General features: G+C 57.2%; 2 protein-coding genes across 12 annotated transcripts; one reads left to right on the forward strand and one right to left on the reverse strand.

Annotated features, from left to right (window-relative positions):
• Positions 1-1,335: 1,335 nt before the first annotated feature.
• On the forward strand, positions 1,336-4,928 carry BBLN (bublin coiled coil protein). Its single transcript, XM_004757221.3, has 2 exons — positions 1,336-1,620; positions 4,459-4,928. The coding sequence occupies exons 1-2, from the start codon at positions 1,542-1,544 to the stop codon at positions 4,629-4,631; spliced, it is 252 nt and encodes an 83-aa protein (XP_004757278.2). The 5' UTR covers positions 1,336-1,541; the 3' UTR covers positions 4,632-4,928.
• Positions 2,387-21,619, reverse strand: CIZ1 (CDKN1A interacting zinc finger protein 1). Of its 11 annotated transcripts, none has more exons than XM_004757226.3 (18): positions 21,406-21,617; positions 20,493-20,610; positions 20,146-20,261; positions 18,288-18,359; positions 16,488-16,717; positions 14,214-14,307; positions 13,920-14,028; positions 12,837-13,393; positions 12,516-12,634; positions 11,736-11,933; positions 10,918-11,042; positions 8,790-8,877; positions 8,385-8,498; positions 8,033-8,185; positions 6,540-6,609; positions 6,200-6,321; positions 5,672-5,827; positions 2,387-3,512 (listed from the first exon to the last, which is right to left on the reverse strand). In XM_004757226.3, the coding sequence occupies exons 1-18, from the start codon at positions 21,557-21,559 to the stop codon at positions 3,459-3,461; spliced, it is 2,649 nt and encodes an 882-aa protein (XP_004757283.1). In that variant the 5' UTR covers positions 21,560-21,617; the 3' UTR covers positions 2,387-3,458. The 11 variants fall into 11 exon arrangements, with proteins under 11 accessions (XP_004757283.1, XP_012914161.2, XP_004757281.2 ...); XM_004757223.3 differs by lacking the exon at positions 2,387-3,512 and adding an exon at positions 3,533-4,133 and having other exon boundaries at positions 14,214-14,292; positions 21,406-21,618; XM_004757222.3 differs by lacking the exon at positions 2,387-3,512 and adding an exon at positions 3,988-4,133.
• Between the last annotated feature and the right edge of the window lie 1,334 nt (positions 21,620-22,953).

Consider the following 22,953-nt stretch of genomic DNA (forward strand, 5'->3'; position numbering starts at 1 on the left):
CCCCCAAAGACGACCACCAGAGTCCAGAGTCAAAGCCAAACAGCAAGGGTTGTTTATTACGAGTTCGAACCCAGACCTCCGCGCACTCATTGCGGGTGATGCTAAGAGGTCCCGAGCTCAGGATCACAACACTTTTTATACACTACTTTTGGGGAGGCAGGGACTTAGCATACATCATAGCATCTTGTAACAAATAGCCACATACCGCGGGAAAATAAAAAAGGAACTCTGTAATATGACTGGCGCGCTACAGAGGGGGAAAGGGCTGGGAACAGATTATTGGTTAGGTCAAAGGGCTGTCATTTGTCAAACTGCTGAGTTGGCGCCGCTAGGGTATGTGTCACCTCAGGATTGACCGGGGTCTTCCCGTCAAGCCGTAGGGCGCCAGATGGTGGTTCTCTCTCAGCCCAGAGCCGGATGGGGGGCCCCCGGGAGCAGCCATTCTGTCAGGTTCAATTCTAGGTGGGGGATGTGTGGTTACAGAATGTCTATAGAAAGTCTGCTGGTATTTTTCCATCTCCTCATGGGTTAGCAAGCGAAGGTACAGAAGCAGAAATAGCGGTAATGGTTATAATTTAGGCATCTCAGTTCAACGCAGGCCTCACCTCCATTCCACCCAGGTCTGGGAGGACAAGGCAGGACTGCCAGTGTGCAAGTTAGTGGAGGCACGAATGGTAGGCTGTGGACTCCATCTTCCTCAGGGGGATATGGTGGGACATACCCAGGTCTGACCGCTATCCCAAGGATGTCCTGCCCACAGGAAGCACGAGCATGAGACCAGCACCGGGCAGCTACAGGGACGGGACTCCCAATAAGTGAATCAGTCAGGCCCCTGGCCAGGATGATACCTCTGGGTCCAGCTCAGGAGCGACAGTGGCTTGGTGGGTGACTTTGGGCAGGCCTCCCTTTCTCACCAGGTAAAAGGGGTGGGGGATGATGGCGGCTGGGCCAACCTTCTCCCGACGCCACGCGCAGCACTGAGCCACACAGACCGTGACTCTCACTGAGGCTGTGAACCTAAATCTCCCGAAGCCATAGGGAGCCTTAGAGACAACGCGTTTCAAATTTCGCCCACGCGGAGGCGCCGACTCGCCAACCCGCAAGGCCGCAGCGTTAGGCAGAGCTGAGTGGAGCGGCCGCGGTGCCCGCCTTCTTCTCCCGGGTTCCACGCCTCTTCCACCACCTAGGCTTCTCGGAGGGCAGCCGCGGTTGACCACGCCCCGCGGCCGGGAGGGGGCGGGGATAGGGGCGGGGCGCGACTGTGAGGCAGGGAGTGGGCGGGACTCTGGATGTGGGGGCGGAGTCTGACGGTAGGCGGAGACGCAGTTCTGGCGGTGGGGCGGGGAGGGGGCGGAGCTCGCGCCTCGAGGTTCCGGCCTTGGGGGCGGGGCCCCGGCCGCCCCGCCGCGTTCCGCCCGGCCGTTCCACTCTTCCGGCCTCGCGTTCCATCCGGCCCCTCCACCTTCCGCCCGGCGCAGGCTGTCGGCGCTAGGGTAGCTGGGTTCCACCGTCGCGCGGCCCTCGCGGCGCCCGAACCCGCAATGTCGGGCCCCAACGGGGACCTGGGCATGTCGGTGGAGGGGGGCGCGGAAGGCGAGGACGACGGCTTCGGGGAAGCAGGTGACCAAGGGCGGGCTGCTGAAGCGACCTTTGCTTTCTCAGGGCTGCCGTCCTGGAAAGGGGAAGCGGGGCCGCGCTGGGGGGTTGGAAGAGACCGCAGAGTCCTCCTACTCCTCGCCCCTGGTGCTGCGGCTGCAGGCGCCGGCGTGGTGGGGGGGTTCAGGGCGAGCACCTGCGAGTGGGTCCCTGGAAACCGCAGCACCAGAGAACTGCGGGCAACCGGCCCCCTTTTACAGATGGGGAAGCTGAGGCCGCTTCAGGATCACTCTCCCTTTTGGCATTTGCTCCAGCCGCATCCTGTAGCCCCTGGGGAGACGGAGACTCCTGAGGGGATGGGGCTGGTGGTCCGTCTTCGCTTAGTGGGAGGATCTGTCTGGGTAGTCGAACCCGCCCTGCTGAGTCAGCATCTCCAGCCACCTTTGTCGGTGTGACCCGGAGCCTTGGCGAATGTGACCTGCTTACAGAGCAGCCTGTTGCCTGCCCAGCACTGCGAGGGAGGGGGCGGAGAGAGACCCATCAGCTCCCTGTCACCTTGGGGAGCCTCAGTTTCCCCGTCTGTTAAATAAGACTAATGATTGGTGTCTCCTGCATTGAGAAGTGTCAGGATTAAATGAAGCAGAAAAAAAAAAGTGGAAAATAGTTAATAGGATCGAAGCATGCAGGTGTTTGGTGAGTGGTTATTTTTCTCTGTAGCGTAATAAAGATTGGTTTCTCAAGTCGAAGGGCAGGACTTAGTAAATGTGAGAAAAGTATGCAGTCTGCTTTTTGTTTTGTTTGGCTAACAGCTTTATTGAGCTCTAATTCACATATTATACAATGTATCCATTTAAATTGTACATGTCAGTGGGTTTTAGGATGTTCAGAATCATGCATCCATCACAGTAGTTTCAGAACACTTTGATCACCTGGGAACTGCATTTAATAAAGAGGGAGAGGACCTCCCACAGGGTGGTAAGTAGTAGGCTGGCCAGTTTGCCCTGGGCGCTGCAGGTGAACAGAAGCCAGATGTGTAGAAGGAAGCCTACAGTGGCAGCGAGAGCCTTCAGGAAAAGCCGCTCAGGTGTCACACTGAGTGGGTGTTGGCAGATTCACGGGACTTAGTGCAGTGGGGAGGTGGCTGTCCCAGGCAGAAGGCAAAGGCTTAGCACTGGCAGTGCCCTTGACACAGATAAAGCCTGGCCCCAGTGGTGTGGGGACACCACCTACCTCCGGCCTGTGTCACCTGACACAGAATGCGCAGTGTTGATAATAATGACCATCTACTAAGTACTTGCTGTGGCCAGACCCTATCTGAGTTCTTAATACATTGGAATCCTCACAACCTGGTCCTTATTCCCGTCCCAAAAAGACGCAGTCACTGGCTGGGGTGGAGCAGAGTGGGGACCGAAATCCAGGTGCCCTGCTCCCTCTGAATCTTGGCTGTGCCACCAACCAGCTGGCGGATCCTGGATAGGTCCCTTCCTTCTTGGGCCTCAGTTTTCCCATCGGTACCACAAGGGGCTTGGACTCTACAATCCAGGAGGGACTTTCCCGGACTGTCCTCTGTGATGTGTGCCAGCTTCGGGCGATGGTGCTCTTCCCTCAGAATGCACACTTGCACCCATATCCCAGACCCACTCCTCCAGCCTGGCCTTTTCCAAACACTGCCAGCAGCTCCCCTCTTTGTCCCAGGCTGGCAGCTGAGTGTGTCTGAGTCACAGGGCTGGCTCCGAACTGGGTCCGCAGTGGGCACAGGCCCAGATCTTGGATCCTAAGGGACACTGTGCTGCTGAGAGGCAGGTCAGGAGTGGCTGTGGAGGAGGGGGTGATGGTTTCTGGTGGAGACCAGGGAAGGCTTCTTAGAAGAGGAGGCGTTTTGAGCTGGTCCTTGAATGACTTGTGGTTGAGGCATTCTGAGTGGCAGAGACAGGTGAGCAAAGGCAGAAAGGCTAGAAAGTCAGAGGCTTTGTTCACTCATCCATCCATCCGTCCATCCATCCATTCAGCTAGTGCTTACTGCGTGACCACGAGGGCACCACGGAGACAGCAGGGAACACAAGAACATTCCCCGTCTCACGAGCTCTCTAGTCTGGTGGGGGACACAGCAGCACACATTCACAGTAGTCTACCCTGAGGTGAGGGCTGTGGAGGTGTGTGGACGACAAGAGGATCAGGAATAGAGGCCCGATCCCGTCTGGGGAAGCTCCCTGTGGCCACATCCATGCTGAGACATGAAGGATGAGAGGGACTCATCCAGGAGGAGAGGGGGAGGGAAGACAGGAGGACGCATTGCAGGCAGAGGCTACCGCATGTCCAGGGGGTGGGAGGTGGGTAGAGACCCGTGAGAGGAAAGGAAAGGGCATGGGAGGCGGGGCTAGAGGGGGCGGGACTCGGGGCGGGGCCTTGGAGTCTGGCCGGTGCTTTTCTGGGCGGTGCTTTTCCGGGCGGGGTTAGGGAGCCTCGGAAGAGCTGGAGAGTAGGGAGGGCTCTGGCCTAGACTGGCTGATTCCGAAGGTGGGCTCTGGACTCCTAGGCTGTTGATGAAGGAAGTGGAGAGGAGACTTGGCACCTGGCAGGACTTCCAGGGCAGGACACTGTCTGGCTGACTTCCCCCGAGCACCCTAACCCTAGAAAAAAGGATGGGACTGGCTGGGGGCTCTAATAATACCACTAAGGTATTATTTCTTTTCACTTTTGGTATCCACCCATTTTCCAGATGGTGACACAGAGGGTCAGAAAAGAGGTGTAGGGACTTGTCCAAAGCCCTTTTGTCCCACAGGCAGGGGGACACTTTGGGGGAAGGTGTCTTTGAGGCCTGAGGAGACTCTCAGAGAGCCAACTCTTTTCCCTTCCTCCCAGAATATGCTGCCATCAACTCGATGTTGGACCAGATCAACTCCTGTCTAGACCACCTAGAGGAGAAGAACGACCACCTCCACGCCCGCCTCCAGGAGCTGCTTGAGTCCAACCGGCAGACACGCCTTGAGTTCCAGCAGCAGCTCGGGGAGGCCCCTAGTGATGCCAGTTCCTAGGTTCTGGGAGCCCCCAGCAGGCCCCAACCCTGCCTCCCTGGGCAAGACTCTGGCCTGGGCACTCCCCACCTGGCTTAGATACCTTCTCAAGAGCTGGCCTACTGGTGGGTCTGCCTGCCTCAGTCACCCTTCCGGTATACCCCTTGGCATGCCTGGGCCAGACCCCACCACCTGACATCCCCTTCTGGGGTCAAACGTGGGCCCACAACCCACCCGCCTTGCCTGCCTGCCAAGTTCCGGGGCACTTCCCACTCTACCCAGGCTTGAGCATCCACATTAAATGGGTCTCCAACACCACTGTGCCTCTCCTCTGTATCCTGGGTGTGAGGACTCCACTGGCCCCCAGAGGTGACTGGCAACTCATGGGCCTGCTGGTGGGGTAGGGGTTCTTGGCCTTCTTGTTATTTCTGGACACAGAGGGAGCAGATGAGGGGTGAGACAGGGCTTCCTTCCTACCTGGTGCCCTCCTGGACAGCAGTGGATTCCCCAGCCCAGCTGTGACAGCACGGGATGTGCTGTGTGACCCTGTGGATACACTTAGCTTCTCTGGGTCCTAGGGCCTTTCACTAAGACAGCCAACTCCTATTCATGCTGTGTAATCTCGCTCCTGGCCTCAGTCTTCCCAGCTGGCCAATCACGGGGTTGATCTGCTTGTCCACCTAGCCCTGATGACCCCATTAGAAAGGGAGACAGGCTGTGAGAGAGAAAGTGCCTTGTGACCCCAGAGGCCCTGCTTAGGGAGCCTGTCTGGCCTTCCGGCTTGGCCACTAGAGAGTGTGGATGCTGGCTGAGAGCAGGCTGGGGTGCTCCCTTTCCCCCATCCACCCAGACAGAAGGGCTGGTGGGTACTGCACAGCCAAATTACCTTCTTTTATTCGACTTTCAGTAAAAACACCAACCATGTCAAATTTCTACACAAGACTTCTGTAAAGCATGGTGGACCCCAACCCAGACGGGGTGCACGTGAGGCGCTCCCTCCATCAGGGTTTGAGGCGTGTTGAGCGCCGCGGTAGTGAGGGTGGAGGGGGTTGGGCTGTCACCTTGCTGGGGGTTTTCGCTGGGTCCTGGGTGCTGGGCTGGGTGGGTGTGCGGCCGCCAGAAGTGAACAGAGCAGTCAAGGCGTTGCGGGCGTTGATCGCACACCGGCGGCTCACGGGCCTGCTGGTAGGGCTGGGGTTCTTGGCCTTCTTGTATTTCTGGACACAGAAGGTACAGATGAAGCAGGGCCTCTCCCCAACCTGGTATGCTCCATGCCAGCAGCTGCCTCCCCAGCCTGGCCAAGACTGAATGGGACATGCTGTGACTGCGTGTGTGTGTGAGAGAGAGAGAGAGAGAGAGACACCCCATATGGTGCTCTCAGCCTCCTGGGGCCAGAGCTCTGACATTAACAGCCTGGCCCTCAGCTCCCCCCAGAACAGTAGCAGGAAGAGCTGGGTCCCACCCCTACTCAGGTTCCCTCTGTGGGCAGGGCCTCCTGGGGGGTGTGCCGGTGTGCTGAGGCCAAGTGCAGGAGGAAGGTGGCTGCTGGCCGTGCTGGGTGGGCAGGTGGGGCAGGAGGCCCCACTCACCTGCAGGTTCTCGAAGTGGGCCAAGGACTTGCAGTGGGAGAGCTGTGCCCCCGAGTTGCTGTGGTAGAACTTGTGGCAGATGCGGCACATGTAGCCCATCACAGGCACCAGGAAGTCCACACCTGTGGGACAGCAGCGTCCAGGGACTCACCCCACTAAGCCAACCCGGTGGCCCGCCCTCTCTGGGGCCCCATATGTTCATCCACCCTCCAGGTGTGAGGAGAGAAGAGGACGAGGGGAGAGGCCCCCTGGCCAGGATGCTGTGGCTGGGATCTGAGGGCTGGGCCCGGGGGCCTCAGCTCCTGCAGAGGGGGGGGGGGGGTCTGGATCAGAGTCTTACCGTATGCGGTATTGGGGCTATAGGTCTCTGAGCCTTTCCACTCCTCTATGGATATATCTCTGGACCTCACCTAGAAATATACAAGTGTGGGCCTTGGTTCCAGCTTCCTCTGTGCTCTTCCCACACGCCGGTGGGGCCTGGTTTCTACCCATGCTTCTCAACACCATCCCCTTGATTCCCAGGAGGATATCCAGGAGGTTGTGGGTGGCATTCTCTGAGCCTTAGCACACGCTGATCCTGCCAGGGTGTCCTTCCCAATCTATAATTTTTTAGTTCAGCTCAATCACCATAATCCATGCCAGGTATGCCCAACACATCATGAATGTCCTCTCTGAATCCCCATGGTTCACCCATTTTACATAAGAAGAAACTGAGGTCCAGGCACAGTAACTCACTTTTCCAGGGTTCACAGAAGAGCAGGGTAGGTAACCCTGGTGAGCCCTAAGCCCTGGATACACTCTTAACCACGAGCCCCTGCCAGCTCCCTGAATGCCTGATGTTGCAGTGACCTCAGTCCCGGGGGGCTGGGTTTCAGGTGATCAAGGATGCCTCATCTCACCTGCTGGACACAAGCCCCTTCCGGAGGAGGCCCCTTCCGACTCCAGCTGCACAGGCCCACCATGCTTGGTAGAGCCCTCCTCCCCTTACCAAGCAAACAAATGTGCCTTCCAAGAGTGACAACCACTCCCCTTTGCCTGGGCTTTGACCCACCTTCACAGCCTGAGCTGGGACTCCAGAACTGGGGCTCAGAGAAGCCAAGGGGCTTGCCTGAGGTCACGCCATGGCTGGTCGCATTTAACAAAGTGGCCTCACCCCAAACCCACTTGGGGCTGAAGACCACCATTGCATCCGTTCATCCACAGCCCCTCCACGATGCCCCTCTGGCTGCCCCTCTCCACTCCGGCCTGCAACAGGCAAGCTCTGGGCAGGCAGGGGCCTTGATCCCCATGTAGTGCCACATCCAGCACCAGGGCCTGGCTCAGAGTAGCTGCTTTTCTTTTCTTACACGAAAAGAACCCAAGTTCCTCCAGGTCCTTGCTTGTTATGAGCACAGGCTCTGGAGCCTCGCTTCCCGGCATCCAAGTCGGTGAGATTCAGCCAGGAATGTGCTTGGTACACAGCTGGCATATAATAAATGCTTGGTGTTGACTGCTACTACCATCATCATCCTCATCTCATGCTGATGCTTCCCGTGTACCCCGCACAGTTCTCCTCCGTGCCCTTTTACTGGCCTGGGATGCCCTCTCCCTCCCTCAACACAGGTCCAGCTTTCAGGCAGGCTTCGAAGTCCTGTGGCCGGCCACCTGTGGTCCTCACAACGTGTGTTTGCACCTAGTCATATGGAATACAGTTCCATGGATACTAAATCATGGCCCACGTTAGTGCCTACAATGCCAGCACTGCGCCCCTGGCCTCTGGGAGGGGGGTGAGGTCCCGCCTGGTCTGGGAGTCTAGTCTCCAGCCTGTCCCACGCCCCACCCCGCCCCAAGCACCTGCTTGCAGAATTCCTCCTCAACCTCGATCTCTTCTTCCTCGTCGTCGTCATCCTCCTCCTCCTCTTCATCACCCTCAAAGCAGCCCACGGCATCCACCGTGATGAAGTGGTCCTCATCCTGGCCGGCCGTCTCCTTCTCGAGCATCTTCAGCTGCCCAGGGGGATGGGGCCAGGGTTCAGGTCCACTCTAGGCGGCTGAGGTGCCACCCCCACCCCCCTGGGCCCCTCCAGAGCCCCAATCCCTCTGGACTTGCCGAGTTCAGACTGAGCTAAACCTCAACCCGCTGTGTGGCCTCGGCCAAGGCTCTGGGCCTCCCTGGGCTCACATCCTCCAAGGGAGCTGGGGCTACCTCCTTGGCTTTGTCCTTGTGTCCCTGGGACTTCACGTGCTCCACAAACTTGCGGGGGGTCTTGAAATAGCGGTTGCAAATGGTGCAGAAAGGTCGCAGGGATTGCTTGGCGATCTGGTGAAAGGAGGGCCGGCCAAGTGGGTGGCGAGCAGTGTCCCCAGGGGCGGCCAGACTGTGCCCAGTGACCCCTCCTCGCCCACACGCAGGCCGCCACCTCTGGCATCAGCTGGCTGTGCTCCGCCCCTTCCCTAGAACATGGGCACACGTCCCCCTCCCCGTGCCATGGGCTTCCAGCAGGTGGCAACAGAGGACAGAGATAGGGCAGGGCCAGAGAGGAGCTGCCAGAGGACCCGCACGAGCCCTGTGGCTGGGAGACAGCATTGTGGGCGCCCTCGCAGCTCAGACCTTGTGGTCCTGTGTCCTGCGGTGCTGGATCAGGTCCCCCATGTAGTAGAGCTGACAGGTGTTACACCAGCGCCTCGGCGGGGGCTCTCTGAATGGTGACAAACAGAACGAGTGTGACACGGCCCTCGTTGGGAAGACAGCCACTCTCCCAGGATGCGCCATAAATGTAACGCAATTCCAACATGATGTGTTTTTAGAAACTTAACAACGGTTCTGAGATGCATCTGGAAAAATACTTAGACAAGAATAATAACCACGGAAGCTGGGCGGGGAGAGACTGAGAAGCATCGGGGACACCAGGAGGCTAGCAGGACGGTGACAGACCTGAACCTACCTGGCCCTGACAGAGCAGATGCCCTGTCCTTCCTGGAGCTGTTCTTGCCCCCCACCCCCAGTATGCCAGACTCCCCTCTGATACCCCAAAGGACCACTGCCACAGCATTTTCTACAGCAGACAGGGAGGACCTGATCCCCTCTCTGCCTCCGCTGGACTGTGGTGAGCTCCGGGAGGCCAGGGACTCCCACTGCAGGTCCCAGGGCCAGGCACGGGATCAGCCCCGAGTTTCTGACTGTGTTGGACGAAGGAAGAACAGGCAGCCTATTGGAAGGACTGTGGCCTCAGGGGACCCGGTCAGGCTTCAAGGGGCAACATCATCAGGAGACGGTTCACTGAGTTCCCCGACCCTAAAGCCTGTTTGCAGGATGGGCCACACCTTTCTAGTTTCCTTGCATCCACAAAATAGATTTTTATGTAACTGAGCTCATTCTGCAAATGCGGATTGGAATCCTGTTTTGTTTTTTTTTTAAGATTTTATTTATTTATTTGAGAGGCAGGCAGAGAGAGAGGAAGGGAAGCAGGCTCCCTGCTGAGCAGAGAGCCTGATGCCGGGCTCGATCCCAGGGCCCTGGGACCATGACCTGAGCTGAAAGCAGAGGCTTTTACCCACTGAGCCACCCAGGTGCCCCTGGAACCCTGTTCTAACCTGACGTTTCCACAGCCTTCTGAATTCCCTGCTACTGTCCTACTTAGGAGCTGTTCCACCACGTGGACAAGCCTGAGCTAACCCATCCCCCAGGAGTGGAGATCTGCCACACTTTCCAAAGAAAATTCTTCAACCTGACAATCCTCTGCAAGGAACGTCTTCAGGAGTCACCTTTCTTCTGTATTTATGATTACTTCTCCCAAGGAGAATTCCTGGGTCCCCTCCCTGAGCAGGGGGAGGTTTAAGGCTCAAGAATGTGCTACACGCCATGTCGGGAAGTTCTTCTCAAAGTGAGAACCATCTAATGGAGAGGCCGCTGCCTCTGGAGAGAGCGCTCCGTCACCCAGGGCATGCAACCCGCAAGCTCTGAGCTGTGACCCTCTGTGAGTGCTCCCAGCGGAGTCCCCAGCCACTGCCTTGGGGCCTGTCCAGCCCATGATGGGGTTGGATTCGGCCTCCCTAGGCTTTGTTTCACTTTGATTCTGAACTAGCTGCTAACATTCTGAAATTGGGAGACTTCACGTACAAAGCTGGGTTTCTAGATTCTCCGGAACAATCAGGAGACCTGAGGGGCTGTCCTGTGGGACAGAGCCCATGCCCCCCAGCACGGCCTGAGGCGGCGCTGACCTGCTTCTCCCCTTCTTGTAGGCCTCTGTGACTGCCCACAGAGTAGTGAAAGGTCTCCCAGCGTCTACCAGGTCTCCTCAGCCCATGAGCTAGTCCTGGACTCCACAAGGGCTCATATTTTGGATCAATGATGCAACCACGACAATAAAAGGGGGAGATGGAGGGTAGCTGTAAACCTCGGGCTACAGGATGACCGAGGGGGAGGGGTCAGCACCTATGCCAGGGAACCAGGGGTCTGTGCCATGACCCACTTCCTTCCCACTGTTCCTGCCTGGATGGCACCTTAAGAGACTATCTAGTTCATGAATTCTTGCACTGCACCCTTTACCAGGCCATTTTACAGATGAGGAAAACTGAGGTCTACAGGTAAACAGTTAACGGTGTGAAGGGGCCTCTGGTGGTGAACAATACTGAACCCAAAGGGAGACCTTGCAGATGGTGGACTCAGGGCCCCCCATCGGCCTGGCCTGCAAGGCCGTCCACCCCCCGGCATGGAGCCTTCGAGATCCCCCACTCACTCATCTTCTCTCTCCAGCACATCCCGGGGCACGGGCAGCAGGGACAGGAGGCAAGCCTGGCTCGTGTGCTGGAGCTCCCCGAGCCGCTGCTGGTGCTGGGTCCCCGACATGTGGTTCTGGAACTCCTGCGGCGGGATGAAGAGTGAGCCCGGGATCAGTGGGGGAGGGTGGGGCCTGGCCTCAGCTTCATGGCCACCCCGCTGTCACCACCACCGCCACTGAGGCCATTTTTCTTACAACAGCCCTGTGGGGGCCAGAGCATGATGGTGAACAGAGGCGCCAAGTGAGCACACAGCACCTGGAGCTTTGACAGCTCCCCCGGGGCACTGCGTGAGCCCCTCAGAGACAAGGAGCAGTGTGACTGGCCTCCAGACCCCACGGCTCTGCTAAGGACGACACTGACAAGCAGTCACCAACAACACAAGCATAGTGCTGTTAAGGCTACTCTGCTTGCTCTGGGCTGGGCCGGGGGCTCTGGACTTCAAGGTCAAGTCACCAAATCTTCAGAGCCTCCCAGCAAGGTGGATTCTTGATGTTTCTTCATCTGATACACATGGAAATGGAGGCACACATAGGGGAGTCTGCCCTCCGGCGTCTACACTGCTAGCCAGGGCTGATTCAGACCTGGCCTGCTGGAACCGCAGATCCTAACTTCTTGGCTGGTCGGGAAACGTCTCCAGAGCAGATGCACAGCTGCCGTGGCAGGCGCTCACCGTGCTCACAGGCCACTCGGGCAGGGCTGCCTGGCCTGTCACGCCCTACAGACACCCCCACCCTGCCCGCCGGAAGCCCCCTCCCCGGGCCCAGGCCTGCAGTACCTGCTGGCTGCTACAGTTGGCCTTACAGAGGTAGCAGAAGAACTGGAGGGTCTGCTTAGAAGGCGTGCTGGCGGCGGCTGGGGCAGTGGACGCAGAGTCGCCAGCGCGGGGCACAGGGGTGATAGGGATGGTGCTGAAGGCCCGGCTGTCGCTGCTCTGCAGGATGGTGACCTTCAGGGAGCCCCCGGCACCCCACACCTGCACCGGGAGCAGGGGCAAGAGCTACCACCGGCGGGGTACCTGTGATGGGCCAGGCCCCCCATGCTCCGGCATCTTGCCAGAACCTTCCTGACAAAGATGGGGAAACTGAGGCACTGAGCTGGTAGGTGACTGTCCAGGCTCACAGAGCTAGGGAGTACCACAGCCAGGACTCGGCCCTAAGACCACCCTGCCCCACCCTCCCGTGACAGATGGAGAAATGGAGGCCCAAAGAAGGAACTGGGTTTGGCCGCAGTGACACCCTGAGGCAGAACTGGAACCCAAAACGCATGTGTAGGTGTGGGCTCTGTGCTCTCTCCCCTGGAGCAATGTTCCCCCTATGAGGGGACCCTGGGGTCCGGTCTGGGGACAAGCAGGTTGGAAGGGACTTGTCGCCACAAGTACCTCCAGTTCTTCCAAGCAAAGGCATGGGAAGGCAAAGGAGCCACAGTCAAAGCCAGTCTGCTCTGCCCAGGGCTCACGGTGGTGGGGAAACAGGAGGGGCCAGAGGGGTTGGGGTGGAAGACCCTCCCGCTGCTGGGACCCTGGTCCCCGAGCAACCCCAGCAGCACACCAACCCACCCCTAGCATCTCTCTGGCTCTTTTTTCACATTCTCCCACATCGAGGCCGCCGGTCAACTCGTCCTGGCTCTCCACGCTGACCTGGGCGCCCCCCGGTTCTGGTGAGGCCTTCTCGGGGCCTGAAATGATAGATGGGTCCGTCTCCCACCCGCCCATGGACCTGGGATTGATAATCCCCTTCTCTACCCATGGCCAGGCCCTTGAAGCCTCTGGTGGGGACAGCCCCAAGCCCTGGTCAGGACCCACGGCACCAGGGGAGGAGCCAAGGGTCCGGGCAAGGCTGTCCCATGCCGGGGGAACTAGGCGCCAGGGCTCACTTACCGGCTGCAGTATCTCTCTTATCCGGCAGCGACTCCGGCGCCGGCTCCACTGTGGGCACCGGCACCCGTGGCGGGGGCTGAAGCCGTCCCTCAGTCTGGTCCGGCGGCTGCCCGGGTGATGGCGCTGGAGGGTGCCCCCGTGGCTGATCCGGGGGCTGGACCTGAGGATACGTCTGCGTCTGTGCCTGCTTCTGCAGCTGGGTCTGCACCTGGCCCGGGGCCTGGGAAGGTGCCTGGGGCTGCGCCTGTTTCTGCGGCCCCACCCCCTCCTGCCCCGGCCTCGGCCCCACGTGCTCCGGAGAGGTCTGCGTCTGCGCCTGCTTCTGCGGTTGGTGCCTCGCCGGGGTGTCCACGGGGGGCGTCAGTGGCGGCGTCTGCGGCTGCACCTGGGCCTGGATCTGCAGAACCCGTGGCTGGAATCGTGGCAATACTCGGGCTTCCGGTGGCTCGGGCAGCAGCTCGGGTGTCTGTGTCTGCTTTGGTGCCGTGGTGCGGGCCCGAGGTGGGACCTTCGCCTGCAGCTGCCCGGGGGGCCCCTTCTCTGTGGGCAACTCTGAGCTAGAGAGGATGGAAAGATAGCTTCCAGCGTCTCCCAGCTGACCCTTTAGGGGCTTCTCAAAAAGGCCAAGATCCAAGTTCAGTCCTAGTTCTAGCACGTACAAGCTGGGCATTCTGGGAAGGGCCTGCAGTTCTCCCGGCCCCAGACGCGCCTAATTAAATTGGGAGGATCACTCAGCCCTACCTCCCACAATCTGCTAAAATGAATGCAAGGCCCTGTAAAGCTGCCCACCCTCTGCCCACTTGGAGGCCCCAGATGCACACGTTCACTTGTCCAACTCAGCCACCTAGCCTGCCTCCAGATGGCTCAGTCCCAGGGAAGACACCAGAGACTCTGGCCAGGGGCCTTCCCAAGTGAGATACAGAAGTGGGTTTGACCTTCCTCCAAGCCAGATGCCAAGGCCCTTTTCTTCCTCCAGCTCCCTGAAGAGTCCTGACCACCCCCCACAAAGCCCCTCACCCCCAGCCTTTGCAAGAATGAGGGTATAGGTCCCCTGGGCCTGGGCAGGTTTTCAGCATCGGTTACCTCTTTGACCTCTTAGCTGGTGGCTCAGATGCCTCGCAAGACTCGGGGGTAGGTGCTAGAGTGCGCTTCTCCTTCATGATGTCATCTGGGCAGGGTGGGGAGCCTTGGTCTGGAACGGAGGTCAGAAGAGTGACTGCCGATGCTGTGTAGAGCATAAGCTAGCTCCGAGAGATGGGGCCTGGGCTCTCCCTGTGCCAAGAGCTCTGCTTCCCAGGTCCGCCTCCATCACTGACCCTGCACCCACCTGCCCCAATCCGTGGCCCCTCCAAAAGCCCAGCAGCCTCCCTCCCTTACCTTTCGGCATGTTTGTTCGGGACTCGACAGCTTCCTCAGACCCCTCTGGGGGGTCTGACTCGTCCTCCATGGGCGTGGTCTGAGAAGAAGAATCCTGCTTCCTTTCAGAAACTGGTTCTGACATCTGCCACCCACCCTTGTAAGTACACCCTGTCCCAACAGCAGAAGTGATGGTCCCCTAGGAGATGAAGGGGCCTAGGGACCTCTGGTTGGCCTGGTCCACAGGAGCCTACAGATGATCCTAAGCACCCCAGGAATCGTCTCTAGGTGGGTCCATCTAGCTGCCTGGCTGTTCAACCAGATTTGGAGGATACAGAGGAGCCCTCCTAACTCTGCAAGCATCTTCTCCACGAAGCAACCACAAGGATCCTTCTAAAATGCAAATTTGATTGTGGCTTTTGCCCCTTTCAGTCTGAAATCCTTCTTTGACTCTACAGTAATCCTTCCTTACCCAAGCCCAAAACCACCACCCAGTCTGACCTCTGCCCGCACGCCCCCACCTCCAGCCAAGCTTCCCCGCTCTCCCCCTCACCCTCTCTAGGTCCACACTGGCCTCCTCTCCGGTTCCCCAAAGTCCTAGGCTTCTTCCTGCCCCAGGCCCTCACCCACTCAAAGGTACTTCTTACAGGAAGCCCTCTTGACCCCAGAGCAGACCCTTCATACGGGTTCCCAGAAAAGCCTGGGATTCCTTTTTGTGGCTTTTTCCAAAGTCTTAATTCATTGGTGGGAATATTATTTGCATGAATGTCTCACCACTGCTGCCACCTTCTGCCTGGACCTCCCCAGCCTAAGACCTCCATGAGGGTCAGGCCAGATGTGCCACTGGCACCAGGGAGGCCCCTAGAGGACTCACAGATGTCTGCTAAATAAATGCATGGCTCCGGCCGGCCACTCCAGTAAGCCCCAGGAGCCTGCTCCCGCCTCCCTGAGCCCGAGGAACTAGCACCGGGCGGAAACATGCACCGCATCAGGACTTCGGCCTTTCAGAAACTATCTGGCTCTCATCCCGCACAACAGGTGCATTGCTGGCCTGCAAGTCAGGAGGCCTGGGCTCTGGGTCTGTGCAGACCTCCACCCCACTCCCTGAGCCTCAGTTTCCCCAGATGTAAAACGAGTGGCGGGGAGACAAGAAGACCATGTGAGGACAGGCCCCAACTGGCAGGCTGGAGGCTGGGACCCCTCTCTGGAGGGAGACGCCTCACCTCCAGATGTGGGCTGGCCTCAGGGTAGCCCAAAAGGGGGGCGTGCCGCGCCTGCCCTGGAATGTTCTCAAGAGCGTGCTGTGTGTGAGGAGCTGCTGGGACACTCAGGGACAGGACAGTCCCAGAGAAGTTATCCCCCCGCAAGTCTCCTTGACTCTCTCTGCTTACGTCAGGGAGAGCCTCCTCTGATACCTTTCAGCCCCCAACCTCCACCGCCCCATCTCCCAACAAGGCTCAAGGAGCTGGGGGTACAGTTCCAGAACCTTTGGTTGGCAACAGTGTAGAGTTTAGGGTTTCGTAACATTGTTTTACCCCCTTACCTTTCTTTTACTTGCACGGACAGCAATTAATTTAGATTGTTTTTGAAATTTCAGGTAGTGACATAATGTTTCCTTATTAAATAAATGTAATGGAGAAGGTAATTCATTTAAAGCTAAGCCCCCACCCCAGGTGCCTGGCTTTTCAGCTCTCCAAATGTCGCCAGCCAAACTGATATACAGGTTTTGAAGACTAGGTACAAAAGACCAAGGAATATAAAATGCCTCGTTCATTTTTTAAATATTGATTAAAGGCTAAATGATAATGATAATATATTTTTTCCCATACTGGGTTCACTAAAATCTGTCGGTTAAATTAGTTTCACCAGTTTGTTTTTCTTTTGTTAATGTGATTACGAGAGACATGTAAATTCCATATATGGCTCATCTTTTCTTTCTACAGGGCAGCGTGGATTTACTGAAAACCATTAAACTCAAACTACTAGAGTGTTCTGTCATTTGTGTCTCCGTGTGTTTGCAAAGAGAGAAACCTCAGGTCAATTAAGATTACTGGTGGCGTTTGGATATGGAAAACATCGCATCCACTGGATATGGAAAACATCGCATCAGAGGTTCACAAATATCTGAAATTTGGGAAACCCTAAACAAGGCCAACTTACGCTCCTCTTTTTACATATGGGGAAACTGAGGACCAGACTGAGCCAGGTGGGTGCAGCTGGGCTGATGCCCAGGTAGGACCTTCCCGCTACCATCCCCGCTCTCAGCACCACCAACCCCCATCGGCCTTCACTTACCTTGCGATGAGGGGTGCTGGAGGTGGGAGTGCGGGCCTGTTTCTGGGGAGTCCGCCCTGAAAGGTTGATCTGGGAGGGGTTCATGGGGACCCCGACAGGAGGGGGACCCAGCAAGGACTGCCGAGTGGCCTGGGGGAAGAACTGCTGTAGATTCGGGGTAGCCAGCTGCGGGGGAGTGAGGCTGGGGGGCGTCAGGTTCGGGGTCGCCAGGCTGTAGCCCCGGAGGTTACCTGCGGGCAGGAAGAGGGGAGAAGGGTTACAATGCTATTGGAGGCTAGAGGCCAGGGTCAGGCGTCAGCCCCCCAAAGCAACATGGAAACAACACAGATGACTTTAATAGGGACCCTTCCCATGCAACAGCAGCCAGGGGAGAGAGGTGAGAACCGAAGGCCCACTCCCACCTTGGGCATTGGTGGTGAGGGGGCTTTAGGGCTGGCTTTCCGCTCAAGCTGAGGAGGAGAGGGACACCGTGATCAGCAGCTTGCGCACACCCGCAACCCCACTCCCTCCAGCATGCTTTAGGGCACACCTTAAGATGTGTGAGACCCAGCACAGTACCCCTAGGGAGAATCAACAAGTTGACTGAGTGCTCCCTGGAATAAGAAGACGTTGTCCTATCCCACTCACCCCCCTTCAAAAGTCTACTGGGAACCAGACACTTGCTAAGCACTTTGCATGCACGGCCTCAGTCACTCAGCCCAGCCCCCCCTCAGGGTGGGTGTTATGGTCCCAACCAATGACAAAACGGACACAAAGTGGAGGAGTAGCTAGCCCAGGGTCTCTGCTCATTCTGCCTTCACTCCTCTCCACCTGCTTAAATCCTTCCATAGCTCCCTGCTGCTTGGAAAGGAGCCCATTCCTCACCCTACGGGGGTCTGGCCCTGCCCTCCTCCCACACCTCCTTTCTTACCGTTCTCCCCACACATGCACCCACTACACTCCAGCCATATGCTTCTGTGCATCCCTCAGCAAGCTGGTTCCTTCCCGCCTCTGGGCCTTTGCATATGCTGTTCCTTCTGCCTGGACTTTCCTGCCCTGACCACCTCCGGTCATCCTTCAGATCTCCCGTTAGGTGTTTATCCGCTGAGAGGCCTTCTCAGATCTGCTGTGTGTGCCCAGAGGCGCCAGCTTCCCTGTCCTGGGACGAACTGCACAATTTCCTTATCTGCTTCCCACCACCCAACCACCCTGGAACTCCTCTAAGGGCAAGCACCTCATCTAACTCAGAGGCCCAGTGCTCAGGAAGTTCGAGTGTAAGCGACAGTTCGAATCCTTGCTCCAAAGCTGGGATATGAAGCATAGGGGTTGAGGACATGGGTCAAATGTGCTGTCACACCTAGTTCAAGTCCTATAGCCCAAGCTCTGTGACCTTGAGCAAATCACTTCCCCCTTCTCAGCCTCAGTTCCCTCATCTGTACAATGGGATAATAATAGTGCTTGACCCGTGGTTTTATGAGGATTCACTGAGATATACAAGTGTGCCTGGGATCCAGGAAGTGTTCAATTAACATTGACTTAAAACAAAACAAATACAGGTACACACATGTGCAGAGAGAATGCCAACCGGCTATTAAAAACAGTAAGAACAAGAGATCTCAAAGATCTAAAAGAAAAATGGACAAAGGACATGGACAAGTCACAAAAAGAAATATGAATGTTTAACAAACAAATAAAAAATGTTCGACTGAACTAGCACTCCAAGAAATGTAAATTAAAATATTAATGATGTAGCTTTTTTGCCAACCAAGTTAGTAAATCAGGTATATATACATATATATATATATAAAAAGCATATAATACCCAGTGTTGCTGTGGGCATGGTGAGACCGCTACTGTCGTACGTGGCTGGTGGCATTGCAAACTGGTCCAGTCCTTTGGGAAAGCAAGTTGGCAATACTTATCAAGAGCCATAAAACATCCGTCCCCCGACACACCTTCCCTACTTTTTGGAATACATTCTAAGAAAATCGTCTCAAACATGACATTCAGCCCCGTGTTATTTAAAACAGAAAAAAAAAAAGAAAAAAGGAAAAAAAAAGGGAGGGGGGGGGGAGAGAAAAAGGAAGCAGCTGAGTTTAGGTTCAGAAGGGCTTGCCCTCCCGTGAAACATGAACAGCTGTTAAAAAATAATTTTTAGGGGCGCCTGGGTGGCTCAGTCAGTTAAGCAGCTGCCTTTGACTCAGGTCACGATCCTGGGCTCCTGGGATCAAGCCCCATACGGGGATCTGCTTCTCCCTCTCCCTCTGCTGTTCCCCCTGCTCATGCTCTCTTTCTCTGTCAAATAAATAAAATCTTAAATAATAATAATAATTTTTACAGAGACTGTCAAATCATCTGGTGAATGATCACACCATTCTAGTCCAGGAAAAAGCATATACAACCTTTCACTTCCATGTCAGTAACCAACCACAATCATATACAAATACCCAAGTTTGGGCCTAGAAAAAAATTGGGAGGAAATACACCCAACCCGTGACAGGTGTCTTCTGTTTTTGTTTTCCTTCAGGAGGTAAGTAAGTCTATCTATGACAATTTGGGGTTCCTTATCCTCTAAAAAAAATTTTTTTTCACTTTTGTTTGACAAGTGTGACTTTTAAAATGGGAAAGAAAAGGAGGGACATGTATGTGTATATATCATGGGTCCCTGTGCGTGCTTTTGTCTCTCCACTTATTCACTGACCATTTTTAAATCAATTCCAGGACCTTCCACGCCTGTGTGGCAGGGCTGGGAGTGACAACCAACACATCTTCCAACCTGGCAGCGTACCCCGCTGAATGGCAGGACAGCCTAGGGTCTAAGAACACAGCTCTGTAGCAAGACCTGGGCTCTAACTCTCCCTCTAATCCATACCTACTCCCTGGGTGACCGTGGGCACATGATTCCTCTCTAGGAATCAGTTTTTTCATCTGTAAAATGGGATCACGAGTGTATCTTCCTCCACCCCCCCCCACCCCCAGGGTTGTCAGCAGAGCGGAGGAATTGTGTTTGTAAAGGTCTCAGCACAGTGCACCACCCAGAAGGACACAGCAAGCCACAGCTACCGTGCAGGAGGGGCTGGGTCCGAATAGGAGCTTGCCCCAGGTCACTGGGGTCCTAAGATTAATACTGAATGGGCTCAGATATCTGGAGCAGCATCTTAAAAGGAAGAGCTGAGAGACTGCTCTCCACATGGGGAAACTGAGTCAAGGGCACAGGCCTACTACATAAGGCTAGAGACACCCACACGGAGATCTAGGGGGTCAGAAGGCTCAGGCCTTAATCTAGCTGCATGATCCTGGGCAAATAGTTTCCCCCAGCTCTGGACCTCAGCCTCCTCATCTGTCAAATGGGATGCAGGGGAGAGTGATCCAAAGAGATCTTTTTCTCCATCATCTCATCTAATCTGAATGGGAGTGAGTTTGTGCTGAGGACTGACTACAAAGCCAGCACCACGGCCAAGGGCACGCCTTTGCCATCAGAAAGACCCAGGTCCCGCTGAGCAACTCTGGGACTACCACCTCCTGCAGCCTCTGAGTCCTCAGCTGCAGACTAGGACACCGAGGGTAGCTCCCTCTCAGAGTTAGCATGTGGATTTGCTGAGACTGAGTGCCAGCGGGGATGCTGGGGATGCAACATGGGCACCAGCATGAAGATGCAGTGAGAAGGGGCCGGTCCTACCTTGCAACTGCTGCAAAAGCAAAGCTCTCTGTAGCACAGAGCCATTGAGGAGGGAGGCGGAGTTGGCACCTTGGAGATTCAGAAGCTGCTGCTGTGGCTGCTGCTGGGGAAGCCCCCTGTGTGTTGGAAGTGGGGGGGGGATGTCAGAGGGCTTTGGAGGCGTCAGACCCTCCCTCTTCCCTCACCTCCATTCCCTGCCTGTCTCTACCGCAGCCACGAGAACCTCTCAAGGTGGGAACTGACGGCTTCCGGGGCTGAGACAGGGGTGTCCCTGGGAGAAAGGGCTGGGATGGGGTTTCCACGAGGGGGGTTCTGAGTGCCACCCACCCCTCCGGAGGGGAGCTCACCGGCTGACGGCCATGGGCAGCGGGGCTTGCGGGGGGGACTGCTGGAGCAGCTGCTGGAGCTGGAGGAGCTGCTGCTGCTGGAGTTGCTGCTGCTGGAGCTGCTGGTTGAACATGGTGGCTGAAGGAGGGACACGGAGTAAGGCAGGACCCCTGAGTCCACGCCTACCCACCCCCGCCCCGTGGCCCTCAAACACCTGCCCGCTGAGCTTCACGGCCACACCCCAGTCCTGCCAAAAGCATGCCGCATTCGCACCCCGATGCTTTCAACACCCCTGCCCCCGCCACTTTCCCGCAAATCCTGCCGACTGTCCTTCCCTCGAACGCCCAACCCCGCCCGCCATCTCCCACACTCCCAGGACTCGGTCCTCCCGGGGGCGTCCGACCCAAAAGCACATGCCCCGCCCCCAGCCTTTCTCGCGCCGTCACAGCACGATGCCAGCCCCTCTCCACACAGCCAGCCCACCCTAGTGCCTATTTTGTGTCCATAACAGCACCCCCAGCCTTTCGCTTTGGCCTCCGAACAAAGTGAGAGGAAGGCTTCCCTCCCCCACTCCGCTAACCCTTCCTCTGCAGATCCAGCCGGCATTACACATCAAATCCGGTCATCCCACCTGCCAGCGATGCCCGCAGCCTCCATCCAGGTAGACCCTGAGCCTTCCGGGCGTCCCCCAGTCGCGCTCGGGCCGCGCACTTCGCTTCCCCGAACCCCCTCCGCAGTCGCCCCGCCTCCACTGACAGAACTGGCTGGGCAGCTGGAGCTCGCGGCTCCCCCCAGGCCTGGCCGCTTGAAAAGCTGGTCTGCGGACCGGACCGCCGCAGCGCCCTCTGGAGGACCGGAGGACACGGTGCCGCTACCCGGCCGCGAGGTCCTGCCCGGCGTTCTGGTCTCGCTGCGGGGAAGGGGCCGGCTTACCGGGCGCCTCGGCTGCCACCCGCACGGCTGGGGGCTGACAGGGGGGCCTAAGCGGCGCAGACCCTCCGGCCCGCGTCCTCTGCCCCGGGAACCAGCGGCTCCGAGCCCGAGGTCCGTCTGTCTCCCGGAGGGGTCTGTCGTCTGGCGGGGACATCGCGGGCGACTTCGAGAAGGACTGTTCCCAACCGACCTCCCCGTGGCCGCCAGTGTCCCGCGATCCGGGGGCCCCGCGCGGGGCTGGGGTGGGAGGGGCCGTGCAGCCGTCGTCGGCACATGCGGGGACCGAGACCCAGCGAGAGGGTGACAAGCACAGCGGGCTGGACAATTTGCCCTCGAAGCGGGTGGGGATGTCCGACTCCAGGTGTTTCTTCGATTTGACTCGGGACGGGGTGAGGAGGGCTGAGTTCCATTATGAATAACGGCGCTCATCCTGAGCCTAAAACTGTCCTGCCCCAAGGACTCTTTAATGAAGACTCGGTCCCTCATTCCGGTGCCCTTCTCCTTGGTCCCCACATGAAGTCACTGAGCCAAACAACCCTCGGCTCTAAGCAGCGATCCCTTTTCCTTTTTCTGTTACCTAAAACCGTCAACTAAAGGTAACAACAACCCGGGGCAATGGGCTTCTATTGCATTAAGCGCCGCTTTTGCGGGGGGCACGGCGCACGGTGGCGCTAGAGGCAAGCGGACTGGAGGCCGGTGCCGCGCGCTCGGCTGCGGAGGCCCGAGTGAGTCAACCAATCGCTGCAGTCGTGTGACCAGCGCAGCCCTAAAAGCTCTGGACAGGCTCCGCCGCAGCCCGGGGCGGCGGCACCGGCTAATTCCGCCTGGATTTAGAGGCGCGGAAGGTGGCTCAACGTGGCCACCGCGCCAGGCGGGGGCCGGAGTCAGTAGGACTGCCCTTGGATGGAAGGGCAGCCTGGACCGTGGGAGCTTTGAAGGCCTGGTCTTGGGCATAATTTTATCCCGAAGGGCAGGGAGCGCTAGGGGAAGGTGTCTAGGGAAGAGTGTGACAGCATCACCTCCGCCCGTCTTAGAAAACTCACTCTGGTGAGAACCAAGACGCAACTAATAGGGACGGAGAGAAGGAGTTAAGATCCTTAGGCTTCCCAACTAGGTCCAAGCACGCAGAAGTCTGAGAGGTCGAATCCGGGCTCGACTCCCTTCTGGCTAGGGGACCCGGGCCCCCTGGGGAGTCTTCTCTGAGCCGGTCTATAAAATGGGTGTTCCCTCCCTGGGTGGGTGTGAAGATGATATTACGTAATGCTAAGCGCTGGCACTTGGCACTGAGTGAGCTTAGCAAATTGCCAAAGTAAAATCAAAAACACAAAATAATGCTCATGCCCGTGATCCTTTTCTTTCAGAAAAGCAATCTGCAAATTCTCTATCAAGACTCTTGAACGCGTTCTGCCCTTTGACCTGGTCGTTCGGCTTGTAGGCAACGTGCCCAAGAAAATAATCAGAAAGGAGACTTTTTAAAGGCAGCAGGTCATTCATGGAAACATTATTTATAATGGCTCTCTGGAAAGTGATCAACTTTAGGGGAACAGC

This window comes from Mustela putorius, unplaced genomic scaffold (assembly GCF_011764305.1).
Source record: "Mustela putorius furo isolate JIRA1106 unplaced genomic scaffold, ASM1176430v1.1 tig00000596_pilon_pilon_pilon, whole genome shotgun sequence".
Lineage (NCBI taxonomy): Eukaryota > Metazoa > Chordata > Mammalia > Carnivora > Mustelidae > Mustela > Mustela putorius.